Source organism: Eucalyptus grandis, chromosome 2 (genome assembly GCF_016545825.1).
Source record: "Eucalyptus grandis isolate ANBG69807.140 chromosome 2, ASM1654582v1, whole genome shotgun sequence".
Lineage (NCBI taxonomy): Eukaryota > Viridiplantae > Streptophyta > Magnoliopsida > Myrtales > Myrtaceae > Eucalyptus > Eucalyptus grandis.
In genome coordinates, this window is record NC_052613.1 from 51440502 (window position 1) to 51457262 (window position 16761).

The 16761-nt window shown below is 40.4% G+C and overlaps 2 protein-coding genes across 2 annotated transcripts; one reads left to right on the top strand and one right to left on the bottom strand.

Moving 5' to 3' along the window:
• Window positions 1-479: 479 nt before the first annotated feature.
• LOC120290849 (transcription factor IBH1-like) lies at window positions 480-1113 on the top strand. Its single transcript, XM_039307360.1, has one exon. The coding sequence runs from the start codon at window positions 541-543 to the stop codon at window positions 820-822; it is 282 nt and encodes a 93-aa protein (XP_039163294.1). The 5' UTR covers window positions 480-540; the 3' UTR covers window positions 823-1113.
• A 3184-nt stretch (window positions 1114-4297) lies between these two features.
• On the bottom strand, window positions 4298-9697 carry LOC104433552 (potassium transporter 6). The gene is given in 9 exon segments (XM_010046347.3): window positions 4298-5765; window positions 5940-6194; window positions 6280-6403; window positions 7018-7070; window positions 7149-7166; window positions 7169-7408; window positions 8025-8078; window positions 8417-8906; window positions 9009-9697. Coding segments are annotated over 9 exon segments (2334 nt in total). The 5' UTR covers window positions 9048-9697; the 3' UTR covers window positions 4298-4704.
• Between the last annotated feature and the right edge of the window lie 7064 nt (window positions 9698-16761).

Genomic DNA, 16761 nt, shown 5'->3' on the forward strand with positions numbered 1-16761 from the left:
ATAAATTTTTAAAAAATAATTAAATCATAAAACTTGTCTTAAAAGTATAATTGAGTCTAAAAACTCTCAAAATATGAAATCAAATCTCGAAACTTGTTAAATTGGTACGAACAAATTCTTCATTAACTTCGTCCAACTCGATAAATGGAAAATAATAACAAGTTTTAGGATTCAATTGTACTTTCGTAACAAGATTTTAAAATTTTTAGTGCATTTATTTCGTGGTTTTCCTTTGTTTTTAACTTATTGATTAGAATATGTACATCATAAATGGCAAATTAGAGCATGTAACATCACAGAAGGAAACGACATTAAGTTTTCCAGTGATGATCTCTCTCTCTCTCTCTCTCTCTCTCTCTCTCTCTCTCTCTCTCTCTCACTCAAATGTGCCAAAAGACAACATGGGTCGGCTCACATGGCCCGTCCTCGTGACTTCTCATAATTTAAAGCTCTCTCTCATCTCTCGTTCGCTCCTCACGCACCAACCCACCCCCCCCCCTCCTTCGCATTTTTCCTCTCCTTTCCTTTTTGTCTCTGCAAATGAGAATGTCCATTAGATGCAAAACATTCTCTAACAAGCCTAAGCCATTCCCGTCGCCGCCGCGCAAGAGAAGACCCACAAGACAAGCACCACCCTCGTCGTCATTGACCACTCGTGATTTGACGGTCCGGATGAAGGTGAAGAAGCTTCAGAAGCTGGTTCCGGGAGGCCAAGGGTTGCAGCCGGATCGCCTGCTCTTGAGAGCAGCTGATTACATCCTGCATTTGAGGTCTCAAGTCAATGTTTTGCAAGCTCTTTCCAAGATTTACGATCATATATAACCCCCAGGAAGATGTGCATTGTACATCCTCCATTTCAAAAGTCGGCTGTTTATCGTACCGTTGTTGTTTTTCCTTCACCCATGTTCAAGGGGATATATATCATGATATGACATAAGAAGGGTCCATCAGTTGCAAATGTAAGTTGTTCATTCAATTATGAATTATATACCATATGGATAATATTTCTTCTGGCTATACTCTTGTTATAATTGGTGCTGAATATCTGCTTTTTTGAATTTATGTTCTGGCGAGCCCCCTCTACACTGAGAATAACGAAACTCTTGCGTTGAATTTTGTCCCTTCATTTTTCTCTCGTTTCCATTGTTTTTACTCATACAATTGCTCTCTTCTTTTTCTTTTCTCCAGGAAGTTGCACTTTAGGGTTTACTGTGCATCTTATATAGGACCTGGAACCTTGTTGATTCGGTTTATATGTCATTTTTAGTCCTTTTTTTACCTAAGAATTCTTGATCTCAGGCATGTGGTTGGACAGGATATATTCTACTGTTTGGTCGAAGCTGAACAGGATATGGTTATGAGATTTACATTTGGTATACTTTAACTCGTATAAGACTCTCTACCAAAAACTTACATGCATGAATCGACATGCTAAACAAGGTCATTTCATTAATCCTTCCTCTCCTATATGCAACTTTCCTTTCTTTTTAGTCTCCTTCTATCTGTCTTTTTTTTTTTTTTTTTTTTTTTGGGGGGTGGGGGAGGGGTTCTGTAGTCTCCTTCTATCTGTTTATGAGTTGAGAATGCTCGGACTCCCAGAGTCAAAACCGACAATTATGTAACTAGATTCCTATGTCATGCGTCGAAATTATTAGGAACGACTGCTATCCAATCGATGGAGGAAAATCGTGCTGGTGAATTCCAGCTTTGTTTGGATGCCAATGGGTCTTTTGTTTAAGAACTCTTAAGTATTAATATTGTCGTCTTGTTTTCAACCCAAAAAAAAAATCCAGCTTTGACATAATGCATTATCTACTGCAAGAAGCGTGCAATTACAGCTGTGGTGTTCTTCGTTTACCTCTAGGCCTCTATGAAATATGCAAGTTTGGCCTCAATTATGCTTTTGGTGTAAGACAAGATAGTTGTAGCTCGTCCAACTATATGGTACCGCGTATGGACCGCGGTCTTAATGTCGATCTTGTCTGCAACAGAATTTCAATGATATCTTCAGCTCTCTCGTTTTTGGTTGAAGCCGCCTACATAAGCTTGCCCACCCCACATGACAGCACAGCACAATTTGATCCCTGGGCACGGATCGTTTATCCAGTTATAACTTCCATAATCAACGGAGTCAACAAATAAGTTTGATATCTCCGTTTTTTTTCTTTCTTTCTTGGGCTTAATCTAATGAGTTTCGACTAGATAAAGAGAGATGGGTACAGAGCATTAACATTTCTCCATTTTTTTTCCTTGACATCGGGCGGTTGTTTTTCTTTTGGATTTCTTACATCCTGCAAACAGACTTCACCGTCATGAAAGTTGGAATCGCAGAATTATGGCTGTGAAGAAAAATGTGTCTTTCGTTGGAATTTGCTATGCATTTTTCGAGAGAAGTCCGCATATGAAATGATCATGCGACATCATGAAGAAGAACGAGAGGAATAGTCTTCTTCGAATGATGTCGTTGAAGATGCGGTTCATCGATCTTATTAAAGAGTTGAGGCAATACTCATACTAACGTGCCTGAAGCGTAACTAAAAGAAAGATTAGAGATTGTGTGTTACCATGTATGTGCAGATCAAGACGTCATCGAAGAATTATATGGGATCGCATGAGAGTGAGATGGTTATGTCTGTATCGGCACGTTTGGATTGTCGATTTCAGTGTAGCAGATTGTTTGAAATCATAGATTGAGAATCGACCGAAAATAGCACATATCTTAAGAGATTATGTGATGGACCGCCTAGCTCGTGCCTCAAGCCCAAGGTCGTAGACGCCATTAACGTCGAGATTCTCACTTCCATTTCGTACTCTGACCTTTGTCGTCGGAGAGAGCGCCAGAGCAGAAATTATGATGCTAGGGGAATCGATTGTTATTTTACGGGACGCAAAATAAGGGATAACAGCAACGGGGGCTCCGTGAACATTTCGGATCCGTGCGATAATCCTCCTAGGACTATTTTTTCGGTGGAGACAGGTTCTCAAACATTTCCAACTTGTGCGATGTTACTTCTTCCGTTAAGCACTCGGACCGGGAAATGCCGATGGATAGTCGAAATCGCTGCTGAACGCTTAGAATAATTGCCCGTGCGACTATGGATGTTTCGAAAAAGTTCTTTTAGCATGTCCTATCGAGAACACTTTTTGCCCACAGAGGCCAAAAGTCGGAGAGCATCTACGCCTGCTGTCGACCCGGATAGACGATGGAATTAAATTTTGGAGAGAGCTCGAAGTGCCTGCAATTAATGGCACGTTTGGTTCGCACGAATGGCTCTATATGTTATCAGTCCAAGAGCTACACAGAAATAGCTCTTCCTGTGACATTGCTATTCCTTCGACGTCATAAATGGCAGTTCCTCGAAGGGATCAAAGGATAGTTAATACGTTCGCTTTTAAGATTCCATAAATGTCCTTGCGTTTTTACTAACGTCTGAAGTAGATAATTTTTTTTTTCCAAGAAATGGATTTACGTTAAGTACATTAATGATATTATTTATTATAATATTTTTTAATTATAAAATCATCATATATCATGGAACAATAATTATAATATTAGGAATAATCAACGTATCACAACTTAACATTAATTGTAATATAATTAATTAAATCAAATGAAAAAAATTATTTTAATTGGATAATAGATTATAATAAATAGTATATCCATCTACGATTAATAATTATATATTCTAATTAATATTTAATAACTTGATGATTCTATCATAATCATCATTTATTTGATGATTAATTAATAATTGAATTATAATAGTCATTTGATATTTATGTATTTTTAATACTACTGCTGCTGCTATTATTATTATTATTATTATTTTTATAGATTGTAATACTTTTTATTAATGATTTTTAAGAATACGATGATAAAAGTAATTAGGCCCTACCGTCAGGTGTTATGAGAATTGTTTACCATTCCTCACTTATCTCCATGATTTAATGGCAAACCAATCTTGAAACAACCATTTCATTCTGCAAACCAAACTAGAGAATTACTATTCCATCCCCATTCCAACTCTGTCCTATTCCCATGAAATAGCTAGCGCAATGCATTCCTGCCTTCTTGCTTTCCTGAGAAGCAAGACATAGCATAAGGCACTTCTGCTCTGGAAGAAATGGCAAAAACGGACTGGATCACAGTTCCGTTTCAGGTCTCGCTTCCTTCCATTGCGCGGAAAGCAGGAAACAGCAAACAGACTCGATCACGTTGGAGAAAGTGTCCATAATTTCGCCAACTCCGGCCAATTATGAACCTTCCTACTATAGTTCAAGCTCGTGATACAAAGAGAACGCATAAAATTCAGTATTTCTCTGATTGCGTTAGTCCTCACAAGTCGCAACGCAGCAATCATTCACCATTGGTTTTGGACGTGCCAAATCAAAGAGCGATCGAATCGCGATGGCCCAATTCAAACATGAGACCTATTAACACCCATGCTGAGTTACACGATGTATAAAATCATCCGCCCCATCTGAAATTTCCCAAAAATCTACACAAATAGTTTGCTTGGACATCTATCCCGATCATCATCGCATCACCCAAATAGCATACTCATTGTTTCTTCTCATGCATTATTTGGCCAAAACTGAACTGGACAGAAGAGTTGATTTTCCTCTTTTTTCCAGGTTGTCTTTCTATCTTTCGTTTTGATACTGCACAATTCCTTATATACATACATCTGAATAATGCCTAAATTAAATAGGGTAGACCATGCCTACCTCCAGAGTTGAAGCATGAGGCGCACTCAGTGCGTTGATGGGTGCCCTGCAATTTCTCCTCAAAAAGTCATACCCTATGTTAATCACCATCTTCCTCAGAAAACTCGAACCTTGCTTCGCTCTCACATACGAGTGTCCCAGTATGTAGGCAACTCCAGCTTCCCTTGCTACCATCAGTTCTCGCAGCTCCTCACATGCTGCCATATCAATCTTTGGGCTCTCTGGCACGATAAACCGCACTCTCTTTTTCCTCGGCTTGATCAATGGCGGCGATCGTATCTCCCTCATCGATGATCCTGCAACTCCAATGTCATCAACATCATCCTCGCTCATTTGAATCCCATCAGCATGGGTAACAGAAGTCCCTACAACAGTCATTTTGTCCTCGTCCTTCGAATTATCTTCACTTGCACTGCAGGGTCCTGCACCTCCAGTGCGTATAAACTCCGCGATGCTACAAACCAAATCATTTTCGAATTCCATGTCATCCTTGTGGATGTCCCTATATCCATACCGTACAATGCACCTGTAAAGCCTGTACTCCCTGGGACCGATGTGGCCCACGAGAAACCGTTCCTCTGGCCCAACATGTGGAACAGGGACAGATTTAACGCAGAGAAACACTAGGACCTGATGAAAAGCTGGAAGATTGGTGACAAAATGGGAGAATATTGCAGGAATCCCTGACACGAGCTCTGTGTGGACTAACCCAATCCCAGGCACACGTACAAAGCCGAGGCTGGGACCCAAGCTCATCAGCCAGTTGATAGAGACCTTGTTTTGAACATCATACTCATACTTTTTGAGAGTGCCAAAGTGCCAGACACACATCACAATAAGGAAGATGAATGCCAGGGCAATTGGTACCCATGCTCCTTCAAGGAACTTGACAAGAGAAGCGGAGAAGTAGAGCGCTTCAATTGTTCCAAAGAAAAATACAAACGCAATTGCGACCACAACGCTCTGATGCCAGCATAGGACGATGACTAGGGACATTAGACAGGTGGTTACCAACATAACCGTTATAACTGCCAAACCTGCTCTGGGAAAAAAGGCCCATCAATAACTCACTCGAAGCAACATCAAAATATCTTTAAAACAACAGATGAAGCTGCAATACTCAAGTTGATTAGCTCCCCCCAGCTGATAATCAACTTTAAGTGTAAAAAAATTCAAAAGTAGGTGGAGGAGAGCACATAATATCCTCATACCTGATGCATTACCCAAGCTTTTAGTGTCTCTGAAACCAATAGTGACAGCCAAGCATAATGCCATCAAGATCCAATTAATTTCTGGGATGTAAATCTGACCGTGAATTTTTGATGACGTATGCACAATTTTAACTCTTGGAAAGCAGCCTAGAGAAGAACACTGTTTAATAATTGAAAAGGTTCCGGTGATAATAGCTTGGCTGCCCACAACAGCAGCAAGTATGGCTATTCCCATTACAGGCCATCTCAGTTTTTCTGGAAGCCAATTTAAAAGTGACATTAGCGAGATAAAATTTACCCATCATCCAAATTATTGCATATAGAAGGGACATCTACCAACCTGGCACAGAAACATAAAACCCAATTCTGTAGTTATGATCCTGTCCATGATGCTTGGATAGGTAGGCAGCTTGTCCCATGTAAGCAAGAATCAGGGATGGATAAACCACAGAGGTGAATGCAATCTGCATGAAGTTAAAAATGTTTGTTGATACATCTGTTTTCTGAAGAGGAGTACTAGTAATAAATCATTCATCATCAAGTTAGAGATTTTAGATACAATAATAGCAGGGGAACTGAAGGATAATGGAGCATCTCACTGAATCACACTCTGCAAACCTTGCCCATAAAAGAAGGGTAAACATAATAGCATTTGGCATGCCTTTTTAAGTCCAGCAATTTAGACACAATGTGGATGATGCATGAGAGACTGTCAAGAACCACAGCTACCATTGACCTAATGTAGAGAACACTGAAACAAATAAGCTATGGAGTATGGACTATTGAAACTTTCCCAATTCGGCAATCATTTTTGGAGACAGAAAATGTCCACCCACCTCTATGAGGAGGGTGCAGGATCACTGTAGTTATTCCATGTCAAGAACAGTTAGAACTTCGCCTCAAGAGCCAAAAACGAGTGGAGCATGATGGTTTGACTGTCTCCATCAAAGGTTAATGGCCAACTAAACTATCATTGAACTATGTGAATGAGCATTGTAAACCATTTTGAATGAAAAGATGACTTTTTCTTCATTTATCGACAATTCAACCGACAATAACAGAAATAAAAGACAAGTACCTGAATTGACAGTTGGGAAAAGTGTCCAAGATCAGCAAACATAGCTTCAGAACCTGAAATTTTGAGGTTCTTGTAAATACTTGTTCCTCCGGTGAAAGAAAGAACAAGTTAACTCAAATGCACCTGCTTACCTGTTATACACAACAAGATCCCCCAAGGGACATCCAACCTCCCCGTTGAGTTTTCCTCAAAAACTTGTACATGTAATACGGGGACAGTGCTTTGTATACATGAGGATTCCAATGGAAGATATTATATAAGCCTATGGCGCTGATGCAGAAAAGCCATAGCACAACCACTGGAGCAAATAAGAATCCGACCCTGTGGGTACCGTAATGTTGAAGAGCAAACAAGCCTATTAGTACGACGCATGCAACCGGAACTTCTACATCTGCAAAACTACCACACATTCAGAAGGCAAAACAGACCAATTGCAAGCAGCTAAAATCTAGCTGCTAATGCTAAAATGCAGAGCAGTATGGAGCATTAGCCGAAATAATATAATCATAAAGGGACTATATCAAGAGGAACTGAGAAGACTAGCAGTCTAAAATTTCTCTTTTAATTAGAGTGCCTTGAAGAAGCACCACCGAATTAAAGAATTTAAAAGTTCCATGCCCAGTGCTATCATTTCAATTTCAAAAAAAAAAAAAAAAAAACTTAAAGAGCAGACCTTAGTTGAAGGACTGCACATAAAAGCTAAAGTTTCGCAGCATTAGTTTTGGCTATTTCACCAGAACTCCAGAAGACTGTCTTATAACTTGACATTTCCCATAGATATCTAAACAGCTAATGAACCAGAAAATATCATTCTCTGTCCAAATTGATGAAAATTGCATGTGTCATGTGGTTTAGAGCAAAACTAATCACGCCGAGTTCCTGTTCATGCACCCAGCCTGCCTAGATATTTCTCCAATTCTCGAGCCAATCCGTGACACAACAAAACTAATAATATCTACCAAGGGTAATGCTACAAATATAAAGACTAAATAGAATAAGGATCTTACATTTGTGATGCTCCTTGGCCATTGACAGTTCGAGGCCGGACACCGCCGAAAATACTACATCAAACGGAAAGGAAAAAAAATCATTAGTCTCAACAGCACCACAATCCCAACTCTGATCCGTAAATGAAACGAAACAATGCCAAAATCGAGTTTTGTCCCTGAATCCAGAAAGACGGAGCCAAAAGGGGGAAAATCAAATTTTTTATCTTCAGAACAGGAAAAAAAAAAAAAAAAAGTAGCTATAATCACTTAATCTCTATAAATTTGACCAAATCGCCCGTGAAATTCGAACAATCAGCTCCAATCAAATCGATTGCCCACTTCGAACTAAATAATATCCTCAAAAAACTAATAGACGTCAACCGGAACAATCAAACAGTCACTTTCACCACCTGAAATAGACGGCGTGAGGATGCCATCACCAATCACCATGCAAGTCCCGATCAAGGCCAAGACGAGCAAGAGCCTCTGCAGCACCCGGTGCCTCTCCAGCGTCGACTTGAGCCTCGATCCGAAGCTCGTCTTCGGGGACAGGCGGGCGCCGTCCTTCTTGTACTCGGAGAGATCCTCGTCCGCCACCTGGCTGCTCGGCAGGAAGTTGACCCGCGCGTGGCGGCACAGCAGGGAGTAGAGGGCGAACGTGCCGCCCTCGCCGTTGTCGTCGGCCCGGAGCACGATGAAGACGTACTTGAGGAGGGGCACGAGGGTGAGCGTCCAGAACACGAAGGACAGGACGCCGAAGATCTCCTCGTTGGTCTCCGAGTGCTGGATGTCCTCCGCGAACGTGCTCCTGTACACGTACAGCGGCGACGTGCTCAGGTCGCCGTACACGACGCCGAGGCTCTGGTACGCCAGAACCAGCACCGACCTCCACGAAGCTTTCTGGAAAAAAAAAAAAGAAAAAAGAAACAGCGCTCTTAGATTAACATCACAGCACCGAAACCGAAATCCGCGACACGGCGATTGCACATTCCTGGCCGGTACCTTCGCCGGATTCCGATAGGCTCCGGCTTCCGAATCCATGGCGAGCGGGTCTCAAGCGCGGTTTGAGGAGCGACGCGGAACCGGCACCACCATGTCGTTTTGTATCGACCGAGGAGGAACCGGAATCGAAGACGACCTCCACCAGAATGTGCGGAAACGGAGCAATATAGTAAAGCGCAATAAATACGCAGCACGGGGGGAGAGGCCTAACGCATATAAATATATAAAAAAATGGAGGAGAAACGGGAAAGGAATCGTGAATCAGCAGACGAAGGAGAGCGCTTGCGTGTAGGGAGTCCGCGGCAGTTCAACCACCGCCGGCGGATCGGTCGAGGACGAGCTCACGAAACGCCTCCCGCCCCGATGGCGACCGCGACTTGCTACTGCCGGTCGCGGGGAACTGTTTCGAGAGCCGAGAGGATCGTCGTCGTCGTCATCGTCGTCATCGTCGTCGTCTTTCGAAATCCTTCCGGAAAAGGAAGTTTTAATAAATCGGGAGTTGGTTGCGTGCGGGCGTAGGACGGTGGTGATTGATGAGCTCTCTCTCTCTCTCTCTCTCTCGCTCGAATTTGTAAAAAAATGTCGTGGGAAATGTTTTTTTATTGTTCACTACGCAGGCGGGGAGGGGACAAGCAGGAAGATGGGGACTGGTGGGAGCTCGCGATGGAGAAGGTCTGAAGGAGAAGGGGATGACGAGAGGGGAGTGTATATGTACAGCAGGTCGAGTTTTTAGAATACGTTAAGGGGAAGAAACGGGCGGGTTTCTGCTTACACTCGTACTCCCCCCCCACCTGTCCGTTTCGCCTTCGACCTAACCGCACTCACTCCATTAAAAATAAAAAATAAAATCCAGCCGCAAAAGAAATTTTGAAAAATAAAATATTATTAAATATTTGAGTCGATTAAAAATATTTTTAAAATATTTATATTTAAATATTTTCAAATCACTATTGTGCTGTCAAAGGAGGAGCTCTCCGGCGTGGGATAAGAATCTGGCCTTTGAAGGGTAGGGCAACCTACCACACAATCTGAGCAAAAGTTTATGCGCCGTATATTTTTCCGCCACGTGATATACTAATCCACGGAGGACTTCTAGTCATGAATCTCGCAGCTGATTCGCATCGCGAAAAAGATGACATACGTTGTACTACTATATACTATACATGACGAAAGAATTCGTGGCCAGACGAGAGGATTTCTTTCATGGCGAACAACATACGGACTTTTTTTTTGCCTCTGAAATCTTCTTGGCGAAAAGGTCTGGCCCCCGAGCCACGAAATAGAAGTCCGCCTCGCTGTGATATTCGAGCATCTTTTCATGGTGAAATGAATACTTTTTGACTACTAAATTACTTTAAAATCCCGTGGCCACGATCTCCCGCCACGACTTTTCAGGATTCTCACCGCAAAAATTGGGCTTGACCCTCTCCGCTGTTCGCAGCGAAAAAGCACACGCCCTCCCACTTGGATTTTACCGAAGTCGTAGCAGTCTCTAGATATTTCCAGTGCATTAAATTAATGGCACCTAATCCACGACAAGTACATCATAGCATAGATGTACAAAAGAGACGGGGGCCACTTTTGGGAGCAGCTACGCTTTAGAAAAAGGACTCGTGATAAGAGACGCGGTCCGGGCATGATCGTCGCCCTCGTTGTCAATATTCTAACTTCGCACAGGAGATCAAAACAAAACAACATTAAAAAATAAAAATAAAAAGCGAAAGGGCGAACGGAAGTGGGATAGGGGAACGCCTACCGGAAGCGGAGCCCTCGACACGAAGGCTGTCGGTTCTTTATAAAGTCGGAACGCCTTTATCAAAAGTAGAATCGAAAAGGCAACGTTGATAAATGATGCCGACGGGTTATCAGCTTTCGTTTCTAAATGGCCTCCCTAGTTTTGACTAAAAACCGCTGCTGCTGGTTTCAATGGTCTGATAGGCTATCGCTAGTCTACCCACGTGATTGTGATTAGACCTAACAAATAGATAGGTCGATCATGATTCCACCTATATAGATTTATTTGACATGTTTTAATCCATTTTCATATAATGTAAATATAACGATTCAAACATTGCCCCCAATCCATTCCCATCTTGTATTAATAAAAGACTTTCATTATTATTAATGAGCGCAAAAAAGGATGAAAAGAGTGACCAAGTATAATTTAAAAATAAGTTACAATCCTATATATGAATCATTTATTAAATATAACAAACACATATAACTATAAAAATGGTTTGTAACCCATTTTGATAGGTCTAATTATAAAAATTCGTAGAGAGAGATGTGCCCATGTCTCTTTGCGTCATTAGCAATTTTGAATCACGTTTTCAACTCGGGTAAGTAGGACTTGTGTGTGACATACTTCGGAGCCGATTCTCTATACATCCTTTTTTTTTATCATTCGTTATATTTTATAGGAAGACCAAACCGGCTTTCGCCAGCTCCATTCGAGAAAGTAATTACACTAATACGATCTCAGCCCTTGAGATTTTCTTTTTGGGCAGGTCATTATTGCATAAGCAAGTTGATCGTCTTGAATCGCGCGCTCGTAATCACGTCCGATTGCAAGAGGGGATTTTAATAGAAATAGAAAGAAGATAGAGAGATCGACTGAGGCCGAAAAGTGGCGGACGCCGAATCCCCGCTTGGGTCCATGTATCTCGGCCTGAGGGTGATGACGACAACACCTGAAGCGCCGTGTCGGCCTTTCGGCTCGGGCATGTCTGCTCTTTTGGCGCGACGCGCGCGGAGAAGGACGGAAGGCTCTCGCAGCAAGTTCTGCGACGCGATTCAGGGTTGAAAGAGTGTCGCGGAGGCGAAAAAAGGAAGGCACGTTAAACGGAGTTCTGGTTGTAGAGACGTGGAGGACACCCGCTCGAATTGTTGAGCTGGCCCTCCTCACGACACGACCCGTTTGACTCTTTTACGCGCGGGCAAAGTTGTCGGTCGCCCTATCGGATGCGTCTCTACTTTCGAAATGCAATTACTTTCGAAATGCTCTTTCTATGCACTATGGCTTCTCCGTCTAAGCGCACGCTTCGACCCCGCAGACGAGGTCGATGGCATCGTAATGACCTTGATGAAGGTTGTCTCTCGCATGAAGGGACTGTATTAGAGGGTCGAGTCGGTCAACTATACCCAACGAGTGAGGCAGAGGAGACAAGGATATGGTTGGATACATTGATGTGTTCATTTATTTAGTATTGGCTATCCTATATAGTATGATCGGTCATAATGTATATAATTTTTGCAAACTTTTAAAAATATTATGAATTTTTTCTTTGTTTTTTTCATTTTTCCTCCTTTTTTTTGCCTACACGAGTCATCAACCATAGGTTAGGGCTGCCTTATTGGGCAATGGCAAAAATTGCCTCACTTGGATCTAACAAAGGCCACAATGCTTGAGGCCCTTCGCTAGCCATTGTCAAGAACTAGCGATGAGTAGAGGGACATAAGAGAAAAGCAATAGAAAGGAAAAAAGAAAAATTATTTAAAAAATATAAGAAGTGTGAAGATAAATTATATTAGTGTTTGTCGTATTACGTAGGACGGATATTAGTGATTACTTGCCAAAACTAATTGGAGAGTATACATTGATAAATCATTGACATGCTTAAATTAAAATGGCCAAACTGAAAAATGTATAATTGATCCGTATAATTTGATTTGAATTTGTTCAATATTTTTTCGTGGTCACAACAATTGTCGGTGAGGCCAAGTTAAGAATTGGGACAATTAGGTGATTTTGAGTGAAAGGGTAATTTCAAAATTTGATCAGGGGTAGCTTAGAAAGAGAATGCCCATTTGTAAGTGAAGCCATAATATTAATGACGATGAGGATTACATAGAGGTGTCTATGTGCAAACTGGATTATGTAAATTGATTTTTTTTTAACTCGACATATCCTTTGACTTCACTTATTAACAAATACCACCTTGTCATTGAGAATATTATGCCCGCCTAGAGAGAAATTAAATATTACGAATCCAACTCATCCCAAATCCCAATCATTAGAAAATGCCGTTTGTCTAATTCATCACGACTCCAACGTTCATTTGCAAGAATTTTCAAGTGCAACGGCGCTTTTCAGAGCATGATTGTACGACCGGCAGACCGACCCTAGAACTTTCCATTCCCCATCTGGATAAAGAGCATACGAAAACTTCAGCAGCAACAGTAAAAAAAAAAAAAAAAAACATACAAAACTTAAATTTGGATTCTACCGTTGTGTTTGGGATCCGAGGGAGGGGAGATAATCGAGGGCAGGGACTGAAAAAAATTAGCCCACTTTTTCAAATTTCCCATCCATACCCTTCTTGTATAATCTTCTTATTTTTTAAAAATTTCTCCAATTATACACACTCATTTGAATTTCTCTCACTTATCGTCTTTTTTCCGAACAGAGCATTAATTACTCAAAAGAGTTTCCTTTGGATGGAACAGGCAAACGGTTTCCGCAGAATCAGACTTTGCCGTATATTTTTTGCTATTACCTGTTGTCACCGTCAACAAATCGACAGATTAGAAAGATCGCGACCCCTCTTTATTATCGAATGTCGATGATTACAGCAATAAATACCAGTACGTGGTTATACGAATTTTAATTGTGTGGTTGAGGAAATCAGTTGATGATTTTATAGTCTACATATTTTAACATATCTTCGAGGTTATGCCAGAGACAAGCAAGCTAGAAAATAATAGCTAGAGGCAAATGTCTAGTTCGAGCCAGAGTCGCTATCTTTGAGAGATTTTCCGAAAAGGTAAGATAGTCGTAGGTTAGTGACATATTGACCATTTAAATCTCGTGATCTTGCAATCTGTTTCGTATTATGTTGTATGGACAAATTCGAAAATAAAAAAACAATAAGAAAATTACTTTTATGGCTAAGATGAATGGATCTCTATGGTGTGAAAATTTGCTAGACCATTACCAAACTATCAAATTTGCTAGACCATTACCAAACTATCTTAACAGTTTAAATGTTAGATGAATGATTAATTTAACATTTAAATATTCTATTACCTATCACACTTAGTATGGGTTTTTTTTATACCTAATACTAAGTATCGACATATTTAATTTGGGAAATAAATGAGGCTTGAAAAAATTTAAACTCAAAACCTCATACGTAATACTATATGAGATTTTGTGATATCACTACCAATCGTTTTAATAATTTAAGCTCTTATAACAATTTATAATCGTCCCACAACATTTTGGGGGATTTGGCTTGTTACAAGATGACACTTCCACAGCCGAGAAAATTGCAATAAGACTTGATTTATCAAAACTCTGTTACGAAGCCAGATTAATGAATGTCTAATTATTTTCAACATCCGAAATCAATTGCGGACTCTCTCATCACAAATTGATTGCTTTGTCTCTGATAAGAACTTGATGATTAAAGCCCTCAACGTGGTCCTATTAGAGTATGATCCTTTGTGGTAATCATTGATTTGCAATCATGCCTCCTCATCCAAGAAGAATGATTTCTCCTAAAATCGAATGCATCATCTTCATCTAATGTTCATCATGCCACCTCACCCAGTCCACTATTTTGAGGGTCTTGGGATGGACATATTTTTAAAGACTGAAAAAATGGTTGGGGACAAAGTGGACGATTCTTGTCGATCAACCGAGTTGGCAATCTTTCTTTGATTGGTTCAGTCCGTAGTCATTATTGATTCCCAATTTTATCGTTTTAAGATTTTGCGACATTGCTATTAACTGTTTTAAAAACTTTAATCTTCCAATAAAAGCGTGATTTAAGATTTAAATATTATATCACTCCTCCTTGGGCTTAGTTTGGTCCTTTTGTTTATACCAAGAGTGGAAAATGTTTTATTGTGCAGGCAGATAAGGCCTTAGAAATATTTGAATTTAGGATCTCATGTTCTAATATCATGTGAAATTTTACAAAATTATCATAAACTTTTAAAAAATGAAAATGTTGTTTAATATTTAAATGTTATATTGAGTTTATTTTATCGTACTATAGCCATCGCCTGACGACTAGCCACGGTGGTGAAAGATTTGGAAGGATGAGCACGCGATCGGATATTACGTGACGCCCGTGTATTAAAAAAGGCTATCGCTTTGTGGAAGAGCTTTCAGAATTAGGTAAAGCACGAGCAATAAGATCAAGCTCGGATATATGAAAATGAGATGACTCGGCATGCTATGATGTTCGTCGACGTCACGTAGCATTAGGCTCGTCCCGATCCTATCTTAGCTGTCTTGAACTCTCGAGGTTGAGAATTGGTCCTCTCCTCCTCCGCTAACCAATCCCCAAGCCCAAAATCAGCAGTCGCCATCGTTGATTAATTTATTAATGTAAACTAGTAGTTTATGCACTTAAAACCGAGCTGTTACGAGGTCGCTTTCATTCGAGTCTTAACGAAAGCTCTCGACCACGAACTCGAAATGGCGTATTAATGCACTTGATAGCGATTAGCGAGTGCTTAGCAAATGTGTCATTAGATATATGTAATATATATATAAATTGTAGTGAGAGTCATAAGTTTCGTGATTTTGATTTTCTTTTTTGTCTTCTTCAGCTGTTCTCGGAGAATTTTCATCGACCATCACCTCACGTTCGTCCGAATCTACACGGAAGCCGTCGACTGCTCATTAAAATTTGCGTATACATGCAACCCATGACGATTGGCGGGCGTTTTGTAGATATTCCATTGGATATTTCCATCCACGAATAGGATTGTTGTGAGCATCACCCAATTGACGATTTTGTTTGCCTTTTCTTATTCTAATAATCTTCGAAGACGGCTTTCATCATGAAACGAAGGACGAGATATTTGATTAGCTCGGTCGGTCGTCGGAGGACACCGGGTCGGGCGGATCTTGAACCCCTACTCCCTCATCATCGATGTGATGATAGTCAAAGATTTAGGTCTCAGATATCGTTCTTTCCTTTTCCTTTGTAAAACTCGGTTGGTGTGCTTTCAGTGCGATGGACCTACATTTCTGGCTGGCTTTGATCGGAAAGGATGGGGCACTTGGATCGATGGAGAATTTGAAAGTAGTCTTATGCTGAGCAGCCATTATTCGACAATTAAGAGCCGAAATAAGGGAATGGGCGGCGTCTAGAAAAGTCAAAAATCAGATGGCCCCGGACAAGAGCGAGGCAAATCAATCGCACAGTCCGAATCCAGAGGACTGTTCCCGTGAACAGACACGATGTCGTTCTTTTCTCGGCGATATCAATGATTTTCCATGAGTAAGTACTTGACAAACATATATAATCTAAGATCTTTGAATTTTTATTGTGATTGTAATTATTGATATCGAGACTCGAGTCCGTGTATCGATTTTTTCTAGAGTATTTGTGTTCCTTTGATTATTTGCTTGGTGCTCTAAAAATACCATCTTTTCGATATAATTATTCAATTTCCCAACCATGAAAGGAAAATATTTCAATTTCAAAAGTACATAAGGGGAAGTCTAAGTAATTTTCCAATTATGAAAGGAAAATATTTTATAGAAGGTAATCATATTGAGAAGAAGAAATCTCTCTTTTCTTTTTTTTGCTATAAAAGAAATGATTTTACTACTACTCCTTAAAATGGTACCTTGAGATTTGTTGGTGAGCAGAGATGCAAATGCCACTCGTAACAATTTTTGTTTTTTCTACCAATTTTCCGTTATTTTTTGTTGGAATTTTAGGAAATTAATATACAAAAATGACTCTTGGTTGAGTGGTTGTCTTGTTACGAGATTTTGAAGTCAAAAGTA

Bases quoted from the DNA above. Each gene is read 5' to 3' on its own strand.
- LOC120290849 (XM_039307360.1), top strand. From the start codon at position 541: ATGAGAATGTCCATTAGATGCAAAACATTCTCTAACAAGCCTAAGCCA.